Source organism: Parasteatoda tepidariorum, chromosome X1 (assembly GCF_043381705.1).
Source record: "Parasteatoda tepidariorum isolate YZ-2023 chromosome X1, CAS_Ptep_4.0, whole genome shotgun sequence".
Classification (NCBI taxonomy): Eukaryota; Metazoa; Arthropoda; class Arachnida; order Araneae; family Theridiidae; genus Parasteatoda; species Parasteatoda tepidariorum.
Window position 1 is genome coordinate 68,978,176 of NC_092214.1, and position 12,535 is coordinate 68,990,710.

At 27.6% G+C, this 12,535-nt stretch overlaps 1 protein-coding gene across 4 annotated transcripts in view; it reads right to left on the reverse strand.

The window, feature by feature from the left end:
- Positions 1–724: 724 nt before the first annotated feature.
- The window catches only part of LOC107451016 (CREB-binding protein), a 141,787-nt gene continuing 129,976 nt past the window's right edge, over positions 725–12,535 (reverse strand). For all 4 annotated transcript variants that reach the window (XM_071187500.1, XM_016066974.4, XM_016066973.4 and 1 more), the window contains one exon: positions 725–10,288. In XM_071187500.1, the coding sequence (XP_071043601.1) occupies positions 8,690–10,288 (1,599 nt within the window). In that variant the 3' untranslated portion in view covers positions 725–8,689. The remainder of the gene's footprint in view (positions 10,289–12,535) is intronic.

The following is a 12,535-nucleotide window of genomic DNA, read 5'->3' on the forward strand; positions in this document are numbered from 1 at the left end:
ATTCCATGCAAAATATAACTTTTAGTAAATATTTACTATTTTTTATTAATCGTCACTCGTCTACAAAATTTTGAATTGTAAAAATAATAAATATTTATTAAAAGTTTTTTTTTGATTAAACGAGTTTTATAATTGCGCGATATGATGAAATAGGAAGAAAGTAAAATTAACATTAACTGGGCCACACTTTTGATCTCCTAACCAAACAATGAGGACCCCCTATATTTTGAGGGTTCGACCATAATCCGTCGAAAAAAAGGTATGTTTATTTAGAGAAAGTTCGTTTTTGTGTCCAATTTCGCAACTTAAAATATCATCTGCACTAATTAATTAGCATATTTGAGTTGACCACCTTGAACCATTGAATCCAAGAACGTGAAGATCCTATCATTAAGATCAAAAGTTATTTAAGGTGGTCCGTTTATTTATTTATTTTGTTGTGCACTGAATTTTTTCAGTATTGTAAATTTTTTCGTATTTGTAGTCAAGCGAAATTTTTTAAAATGACGAGCTAATTTCGGTATTTATACCCACTGAAAAATTTCGACCCTAAATATGTTCTAATTACTCACGCTTAAAATGTTTTTTAATAATTTGCCTAAGAGATAGTTGATATTGTTCTGCAAGTAAGGTGTTAAAAACCATCCAAAAATTGAGATTACAGTAATTATTAAAAATTTAAAGAATGATTTGGCTTTATTATTAAAAAGAAAGCAAAACAACATAAGAGTATAATATAGTTTATTACAATTATTAACTTGTGAGTAGAGCTCAAGTGTCACTTGCATCAGGATATATACTCTGAGTACTGAATAATACCCAACTATTTACAAAACTTTATCCTGGCAGTGATAATTTCAGACGTGGAAATATAAGACAGCTATTAAATATAGCTCTCACTTTGTATGCAAATGCTCATCTGAACATAATTTAATCTGTTCCCTAAACTTTTATGTACAAGAATTTATTTCTTTGTAAAAACGAATATGATTTATATATACAATGTTAATGTAATTGTTTTATTAAACAAACAAAATACATAGTAAAAAGATCTTTTGTTTAAAACATTCCTAAGCATCATTCGAAACGTAGACAATATATACAAAACAATTTCGCGTAGTTAGCATAACAAACAACTATGTACAAATAAGACACAAATGAGAACATATAACAAATGGCTATATTCATTCCTCATCAGGACACTTTATAATGCAAGAACAATCCAACCACAATCGAATTAACAAAGTTTCAATTTACAATGAATAAACAAACGAAGGTGGGTTCCACGTATACTAAATCTGTACAAATCTTTGGGAAAACTCTATCATTCATAACACAGATTTGTACATCTAATTTCAAATGAGTATAGCAAATTCATTTCTGGTAACACAATTAATAAAATACAGTGATTTTATTTTTATTTACACGAAAAAATATGTCAATAAATAATTATGATTCTGATACACAGATATTGAGCAATGCAAGATTGAAAAAAAAAAACAAGATTGAATATACATATATATTCTTCTTTTAAAAAAAAGAAAAAAAAGAAGGAAGAAATCTTTTTTATGTTATTTTTAAGCTAGATTTAAACAAAAAAAATTAAACTAGTCCTTAAATAAATTAAATAATTTTGAATGCAAAAACATTTTCTTCTATTATACCTACATAGACAATAAGAGATAATTAGAGCTGACATTAAATAAAAAATATATATTGCAAATTGGTTTCGGGCTTAATAATATGCCCTGATTTATTTTATAAGCTCTTTAGTGGGAATCCTATCTCAGTTGCTCAGCCATTCTAAAAAGAATGACACATACCAATAGGTAAACTTAATTTTAATTTGAGAAGAAAATGTGTCGTTGGGCTTTAAAACAAAGCAAAATATATTAATCAATAGGAAAACTATCTAACTATTATTTGCCTGGTTAATAACCAAAATCAAGCAAGTATTCATATTTACAATTATTTAATAGATAAATTCTTAATAATAACATAATAATTGTAAGTATTATTAGTTATATTTATTGTAAGTATTATTATATAACACACGTCAGCTTAGGCATTTTTCAAAAACATTGCTTCAAATATTATTACATATTTTATCAGGAAATATAAAAAGAACAAATAAAATTTATAGACAAAAACTTTTTAAGCTATTCATAAATTCTAAAACAACTATTTTATTCCAGATTTAAGATTTGCATAGGATTATATATTATTTGCATTGGATTATTTGTAAATGAAAGAGTCACTTCCAATTAGAAATTATAAGAACTCTGACTAATATCACTTGAAATGATAATAATTGTAAATATTATTAGTTATATTTATTGCAAGTATTATTAGTTACTTTTATTGTAAGTATTATTATATAACACACATCAGCTAAAGCATTTTTCAAAAACATTTCTTCAAATATTATTACATATTTTATTAAGAATTATATAAAAAGAACAAATAAAATTTAAAGGAAAACTTTTTAAGCTATTCATAAATTTTAAGACACTTATTTTATTCCAATCTTAAGATTTGCATATGATTATATATTATTTGCATTGGATTATTTGTAAATGAAAGATTCACTTCCAATTATAAATTATAAGGACTCTGACTAATATCACTTGAAATGAATTATAGGTACAACCATGTGTTACAGACCGATACTATTCGATTTCAATTCACAGACAAAATGACATTGCAGCTAGATAGAACATTTGATACAGCAAAATCATAATATTTTGATTCCAAAGTTAATTGATTAAACAAATACATTAAAATTATAATTCAAATAAAAATGGATGCATGATTAAGAACAGTAAAAAATATTGAGATAAAAAAAATTACTTTAACGCTTACAAAACCACAATAGTCAGTAATACGGGCTCCTGAAATAAGTAAATTTGAGAAAATATTTTACAAAAAAAACAAAATGTAATTTTATTGCGAAAGTCTTAACAAAAAACTTACTGATTCACAGACAATTTTTCTCAGAGCATAATCTATGCTTGTTGCATGCAATAATTTTTATGTGCTACATAATGGACTCATGTTCACTTATTTCATTGCAAGAGTTTAGACAGTCAATTATATTTGGTATCACTTACTTTATTAATTCATTATAAGCATTTGTAGCTAAATAAATTAAGTCTGATAAACTTATTGCAGGTACTAAGTTTACTAAATAGGAAGAATCCCACCCTCAAAAGAGATGGTACAGTAAATCATTTTTATAAACTATAAAAGAAAGATTACTTGTATAAGAAATACTAAATATAAAATGTAGTAATTAAGTAGAATTATAGTCTTAATTAAATTTACAACAGATAAAAGTTGTCATATATCGTTAAAACGACTTAAAATTTGAAACAAACTAAACATATTTATAAAGTTAAATATGAGTATATTGGTAACCAAAAGAAAGTCAAATTTTAATTATTTTGTACTTGGTTTTATTAAAAATAAGAAGGGACAAAAAGCAAATATATTAAAATTAATTAAAATTTGGTTAACCAGAGAAAAAAAATGAAATGAAATATCAAAAGCAAATGCTGATTTGTCACATAAAAATCTTTCAAGTATAAAAACATTATTAATTAATTAATAGATTATTAAATATTAAAAATTACTTAAATTATTAAAAATTTCTCTTTTAAAACTATCTTCAACCATCACAAACTGAATAAACATAACAATTATTATTTTTTTTATAGATTAAATATTGTGGAAATGGTTATTTAAACTCCAGTTAATTATTTGTACAAATTATTGAGAAGTTTTTTTTATATACCTTTCGTACATCATTTCAAGTCCTTTTTCATATTGCATAGAAATAAAAAAACAAATATTGATTAATATAAATTTTGACTGACATTGAATAGGAACTACTCAAACATCAATTAAGTCATACAAGGTAATAAGCTTATGCAGTTTCAATTAAAAAACCTAGTTGAATGCCAACACATATGTTTGTTGCAGGCATGTTTTGCTTAAGAACACATTTAAATTATTTCAGAGATACATTTTGCTATATGTATCTAATACTGATTAACTTGCATTGCGTTTACTTATAAAAAAAAAAAAAATTTATGGGTTTTTCAAATTAACACATCATTTGCAGGATACAGCAAAACACAGTTTAAAAAGTGCTATATCTATATAATTTTGTGATCGTAGGAAAATTTAAATAACAAATGCAACAATATTTTGTTTTCCCTTTATTTTTGCATGAAATAACTCATTTATTATTACCACTAATATAAATAAATCAGAAAAAATGGACTCAATATTAACAATTATTTTGGAATAAAATTTTCAAATTATGTATATAGGGAAATATTACTTATTTAAAATGTAATAAATTAAGTACAACAAAATTTTTTTAAACCATGAAATTTTAAAATTGCTTTGTAATCATGAACATAAATGTGATTTTTATATAGAGCAGCTTTTATAGTATTAACAGTTAATACTTAAGTAATTTATCAGCATATAACACAAGAAAGACAAAAGGTATTAAAATTTTCCTTCTATAAATTTTTAAACTTTTGCAAGAGCCCAAATCGAGTAATGTTAAGGATACCACAATATTTAAATTCAGCACATTATTGCTGACAACCTTGCTTTTCACTTTTATTTGCAAATTTTACTTCGATTTAAAACCTATTTCTATAGACTTGTCAACAAGTTTCAAAAATCAACTTGACAGAAAATTTACTGAAATATAACTTGCAAAAAGAAAAGGGGGAGGGGGTAAGAACAGTAAAAATACGGTATTATCAATGTTTCATAATTAAATTAAAGCAATTATTTAAACTACCAAATATGACATGCAAAGTAAGCAATATGACGTGTATACAAAAAGTTATTTCCTTAAACTTAAAATAAAGGTATACCATATTTGGACACTTATTGATATTAAACATATTCCAAATAAATAACAAACTTTTAGTTAACAGAGACAAAAAAAAAATGTATTGAATGTAATGTAAATAATGTACGGTCTTGTAATATATGTAATGTTAATAAATATAATGTATTGTAATAAATGTATTGAAGTATAACTTGGAACAAATTTAAGAAAAATTAATTTTGATTTTTTTTAATATTAAATATCAATTATTTAAAAATAAACCAAATAAACACATAACATTTATAACAGTTTCTAAATAAATTTAACTCGTAGTTTAAATTATGGGTTTTGGCACAGCATAATAAAAAGTCTATTTTTCATAAATATTTTATATTTACATCATTCATTTCATAATTTTTAGATTTCACCAATCAATATAATAGCTGTGTAAACGCCTAATATTTCATTATTAATCTGACATTCCTAGCAAATACTGTTGGTGATGCTTGATAATGCAGGATAAGAATATATAGAGTTATTAAAAGCTATTTATAAATTATTCTAAAATCATAAGAGACATAGAAAACAATTGCGTGCGTCAAAAATTAATTGAATAGTTATTTTTAAGTCACAACTGAATAAACTTTTGATACATCAAAAAAAGTGTATATTGCAGATTGCAAATCTAGAAAATGGATATTAAAAATAATTGGGTATCAATCTTTTTATCAATGACTATCAAATATTTTGGTGTTAGGTACATTACATTCAAATATTAAATATTATTTGTATAATATCTTATCTTATACATGGTATGACTTAAAATATGCTTCATGTTAAATTAATTTCTAATCAAATTTAAAATTAATAATTTTGCAAAGATAGTAAATAATATGTTGCAAAATATGAGAATTCAGTAAAAGTAAACATTATTACCAATTAAAAATTTCTTTACCTTAAATTTTTAGCTTTCAGTTTTTGTCATAATTAGAAGATATATTTTAAGATACAAGTTATTTCAAAAATATTTTTTGTATATTTAAGACACTTAATATTATTACTACTTAATATTATTATAACAGAAGAAAGTTATAATCACTATCACTGATTGTCACTTTTTCTTATTCTAATATCCTTAAACTGCATAGCCACGTAGAAAAGAAAGGCATCTTTATGTTTGTGTATAACACTTTCTCAAGTATTTTGCAAGTTAAAAAGTATGAAATATTTTCCAGTTCTAAAGATATAAATATTTAATACAACCCTCAACTTATATTAATAGCTATGTCATAAAATGTAGCTTTTGTATCTGAAAAAGCTACATTTACAGTTCATGTTAAGAAACAGAATTCGTTCATGCTAAGTGAACTTTGGTAATATTTGGACTTCAGAAACTCAATGAGGTGGGTAGGAAGGAAAAAAAAAGTCAATTTTTAAAAACACACATCTTATTTAAATAATAATTTCCGATTCTGATTAAAATTCAAATTTTAAAGAAAATATGAATAAATGAGCCCAAAAGCACTTATTTACAAATAAATTAATTATGTAAATAAAAATTTATCATGCACCTCATTTTTATATAGCACTCTCTCAGTCATATCCATATTCACATATATTTATATGTATGTATATATATATATATTTATATTATGTACAATAATTGATAGTAATATATTTTCTTTCTTTTTTTTTACATAATTCATAAAAACAAATATACTTCTTAACTAGAAGATTATAAATTTTTATCTCAATATAAAAATAAATAACATAAATAAAATTTCCACATAAATTAAGAGCTACAATAATGTGCAAACACTTTAAACTTTTACAAAAGGATTAACTTCTGATCACGTTAGCTGCAAATAAATAAACTAAGTATTTAAAGGAGTATTTCTGAAATCACTTAATCATAGTATATATAAACAGCATTGATAGCTGCAAATGAATAAATGAGTATTTAAATCATAGAATTTAACAAGTATTTCAATCATAAAATTAAATGAGTATATAAATCTTATAGCAAAAGCATCTTATAGCATCTTAATTTTAGGAGTATGAATTATTACATTTTACAGAAAAAATCATGATAAAATCATTGCTTATAAAAAAATTCATACGCTACTAATAGTCAATAAATCAATGATGAGCTATGAGTTTATTATTTATTTTCATATCATTTATATTGCTGAGTGCCATTTAAAAAAAAGCAATTATGCTTAGACACAAGGGATTTCTTTCTTTATTGGTATTCAATAGCAATCTTAGTGCATAAACTCCATTTCGACTATATACCATGGCCTATGACACTGTTTTCATATTTAACTTGGCGCTCAACGTATAAATAAATTTCAGCTCTATGCTGAATATTAAAAACTGGAATCAATTTAAAAACAGATATTATTCATTATGAATTCTTGAAGAAAGAAATGATTTTTGTAATGTTATAATTTTAACTTTGCAAAGAATAAACATTCGAAGCATATAAAAATTACACAAAACATAGAAAGAATATATATTTTGCTGTATACATAGAAACAATAAATTTCAAGCATACTTCATAATCATATTGCAAAATTCTGGTACATACAATAACCCAATATAAATACCATTGCTAAAACATGCCTGAGTTCCCACAGGTAAAATTATAATCAAGATTCGGAAAATAATTTTGAAAAAATATTATTTTGTTAAAATTAAGGCTTTAATTTAAAAAGAACTAAAAAAATTTAAAATTAAAATATTTATTACATATTTAAAAAATAAAATGTCAATGATTTTTTAAAGAAAGCAGAGAATGTAGTAAACATTCACTAAAATAATTATAACGCATATTCATGAATCAGTAAGTGAATTAATTAATATCATTATTTTAAAGTTCTAATATCATTAAAAAATAGCTCATTAGTAAAAAGAAATGGTATAACTTAATCCAAATAAAAATATATTAAATTATAGACAAAAATATCAAATAAAAACATTTCATAAAACACAACTTTTTTTTTCAGAATTTTTAACTGAAAATAACAAGTGTAATAATGCTTATAGTATAATTGCTATAATGATTTCATGATCTGGCCAATTACTTACATATTGCTTTAGAAATATCCTTTTTAAAAAACATCAATCAGAGAATTATGCTGTAAGTGGAAACTCAGCTTATTTTGTTTAAATATCATTATATATCAAAAGTTGTTTAAAATAAGTCTAAAGTCTTTCCAATATTAATTCCATAAAAAGTATAATAAACAATGAAAATAAACTTGATTTTCTCTGGAATGTGCACAATAAAAATTAACATTTTTTCGTATGATAATTAATTCATTGCTAAATAATTTTAAACTATTTAAATATCACAATTCAGAAAGAAATAAAACTTATGATATATAATGAAATACTTATGGTACAGTATAAACAAAGATGCAATATTGGTAGAAATGATATGATATATATGTTCAGAACCAATTTTAAAACAAATGACTGTACAAATGCAATAAATATTTGAATAATTTATAAGAATCTTACGAGATCAGAGTAAGACAACAAATAAAACATTTGGCAAAACAAAAACAATTATCAAATACTTTCTTTCATTGCAACAGATGTTTCACTGACCACATTTACATTTATGCAAAATTAACACAATTGGTACAAAATTCACTAAAAACATTTGATAACGATTTATAGTAAAAAAACTATATTGCTATACAGAGTATTACTAACAATAATTCTCAGGAGTTTATTATAAAAGATTTGTATTCAAAGATTTGGGGCCAAAATGGTTTCATCTTTTAAATTGAGAAACAAAAGTGATGAAACCATAAATGTAAAAGGTTATAAATTTTCAACATATTTGTCGAGCTGTTCTTCCCTGGTCAGATGAGTTAAGTCCATGTTTTCCTGATTAACTGGGCTCTGAAGCTGTGTAGCTATACTAGGATGAGAAGACACTGGGTTTGTCAGATGTGTTAGCATCATATCATTATTAGTAGTCATTTGATCAGGACCTGACAGTCCTGATGTACCAACAGTTAGACTAGGATGTGGTGATTGAGTCTGAGAAGGGTAATGAGGAGATGGTACTAATTGCTGCCTAGGTGAAGGAATAGGCTGAGAGGTATTTGCTTGAGTTCGAGGTGATGCACTGGGCTGGGGGGACCGAACTGTTTGAGATAAATGTACAGAAGTTGGAGGAGGTGAGCGAACTTGTTGCATGAGCTGCTGTTGAGATGGAGATGGCACAGGACCTTGAGGGTGACCAAGAATACCTTGTTGTGGACTCATTGGTGGGTGTGTGGGAGAAGTCATTTGTTTTATTTGAGATTGCATTAAAATTTGTGGTGGCTGTTGCTGAAACTGAAATTGAGAATTGTCATTTTGATATCCTTGTTGATGACCAAAATTCATAGGGATGGGCATTCTTGAACGTTGAGCATACATCAGGGGTTGTTGTGGATGGGGAAACTGATTTGGCTGAGGCTGTCTTTGCATAGTTAATAAATGAGGCTGTGGTTTGTACCAGACATTAGGTTGTTGATGAGGGGGAGCTATCATACTTCCATCATTTAGTATCATTTGTTGCTGTTGCTGCTGCTGTTGTTGCTGCTGCTGTTGTTGCTGAGCTGTCCTCTGTTTGATAAATGCAGCCATTAATTGAGGGTTTGATTTTAAAATTGTTAACACCTGTTGCTGCTGTTGAGGAGAATTGGGAGATTTTAATGTTTGAAGTAATTGTTGTAAGGCTTGAGTAGGCCTCTGCATGGATACAGAAGGTCCTGGATTATTTAATACCTGAGGAGGTGGACCCATTGAAGCAACAGTATTTCCCATAGAACCAGGCATAGATCCTGGTCCCATTAACTGGTTTTGTGGTCTCATACCTATTTGTTGAGGAGGCTGGGGACTTGGGTGAGGCGACTGAGAATAAGATGGATTATCCCAGCATGCAACATTTCCCATGGCAAGCATACGATTCGGTACATTAGGTAGCATTTGATTCATAGGTTTTTGCATTTGAGTTTGAATTGGTTGTGCAGCTATAACTGGGTTTGGAGTAGGAGGATTAACAACAGGATTACCTTTACCAAAGCTAACTGAAGTTGTTACCATATGAGGAGCAGTTTGCCTGGCAGCTGCTGCCTGAACTTGTTGCACAGCTTGTAGAGCACCAACAGGAGGACCAGTTGATGGTTTCATGCCTATTCCAGGCTGAGGAGGATGTGGAGAGGTGTGGGAAGGTTGACCAGGAGAAGACTGACTTGCTGAATTTGAACTTCCAGGACTTGTTTGCGGCACAGCACCAGAAACTCCACGATTGGTCATAGTAGCAATACGCCTTTTCAAAATCTGGGCTTGTTGCAATCGCTGCTGTAACTGTTGCTGCCTTAGTTTGTGTTTTATATTCAAACAAAACGGAACTGGACATTTGGCTTCCTAAATAAAAAATATATTTTAAAATACCAAAATATAAAGATGAATGCAAAAATAAACAACCGTTTTCTATTCAAAAATACAAAATTTATTTAACACTGTGTCTTTTAGAGACCCATTTGAACATGCATTCAATGTAATTGATTTTGTATTGATGTACCAAACTAGTAATTTGCACCCCTTATTCATTTGTGCCCACCTAATCTTGGGATAGAAGAAAATGGGTAGTTTTGAATTACAAAAGGCATTGCATTTAACTTCTTCAATTCTTGAATGAGTTTTGATCAGTGACTTTCAAGTGAATTCTTCAAAGAACTTTTTTTTCTTCTAATTCTTGAAATCTTTTATTTCTTTTTATAACTTTTAAAATAACTTTTGATGAAATATAAAGGCAATATCAGCTGCAGTTCAAAATATATCAGGGAAAAAAGTAAACCTTTTTCTGTGCTGAAAAGAATATGTTAAAATACAATAATTTCCATGCACTCTGTGTGCGTGTGTTTATATGTGAGCAATTTTCCATATACAGTACAGAACCCGTTATCCGGAAATCAGAAAACCGGAAAACCAAAAAACCGGAATGAAATTCGATAAATTTTCCCGCCATTTTCAAAAAAAAATTTTTTTTTTCCTCATAAGATTTTAGGATTTTTTTTTCTATTTTGAAAGATGTTTACCTTACCATCATTTTGGAAATAATCATTAGTGTATTACTTCATCGTTTTTTCTTCTTTTTCAGATTATTTCCAAATTATTATTTTTTTTAGTTGAGTTTAACAATAAAAAAATACGGCTTTTTGTAGCGATTCAGAAAACCGGANTATAATATATATACATTGTAACGTCCTATATCCGGACGCCCCTTTTCCGGAAGGGTCGATTTCCCGGGCACTTTTTAGCAATCAAAATAAACACACGTCTCTTCATCTTCCCCTCTTTTAAAAAAAAGAGAGATCTTTTGACACGTTTTTTTCCTTTTCCAGCTTCTAATGATTTATGCATTAAACCCATAAACCACCAGAAAGAGGAAGAGAAGATCTACCAAGACCGTCGAATGACCATTAGTGACGCTCTTCCTCTGGAATGCAGTAAAGGAGGGAGCCCTCCCCCTTCTTTTCTATGCACCTGGCTAGTAAAAGAGGAATTTCCTGAAACCTTTTTAGGAATGTGAGTGATTAGGAGTGTTAGGGAAAGCAGAAATACTGTGAAAAAGGGTAAACGCAGCAAACGTTAACGTGGAGGGGTAGTCACTTTCAGTCACACAAGAAAAAATAAAGAGAACCTAATCAGCATGCTGTGCCTTTATGCTTGATTGATAGCCAATGATCAGAGAGAAAATAAGAATTTGTCACTTCCCCACCCTCAACTTGAATAACAAATAAGGAGGAAATGAATTATTCTCCTCCACTTACCCACCTTAATGAATGACGGGAATTTCCCCTTCTTGTTTGAATCATTCTAGGCGAAGAGAGCAATTAATATTTTCATAACTGTCAAAGTTTTTTCGTTATCTATATTTTAAGCAATAATTCTTTTTTTCTAATATTTTGTTTTTGATTGATCAGATATAATTCTAATACTAAAACATTATTGCCAGAAAAATAATGTATATTTATTATTTGCTTCTTAGATTCAGATCGTTTATTAGATTGTTTTAAGCTTTGTTTACCTTGGGGGTCGATTATATGGAAAAATCTAACATTCGGACTTCCGGAAGTCTCACCAATTCCGGATACGCACCTTTCCACTGTGTATATATATATGGAAAATTGCTCACACTATTATTGAGTATCAAGCCTCAGTGGTTAAGGCACTGAATTGTCATTATGAAATACCTGAGTTCAATACCCAGAGGCATCTCCACCTACCCACCTTATTGAATGACGGGAATTTCCCCTTCTTGCTTGAATCGTTCTAGTTCAAAATGGTGGAGAGAGCAATTACTATTTTCATAACTGGGAATTTTTTCCGTTTTCTATATTTATTTTTAGAATAGCAATAATTATTTTTTTTCTAATATTTTGTTTATGATTGATTAGATATCATTCTAATACTAAAACATTATTCCCCGAAAAATAATGTTATTTATTTTCTGCTTCTTAGATTCAGATCATTTTAAGCTTTGTTTACCTTGGAGGTCAATTATATGGAAAAATAAAATATACGGACTTCGGAAAGTCCCGCCGATTCCGGATACGCGACTTTCCATTGTAATAGTATGCCCTATATATAAACTTAATAGAAATTATG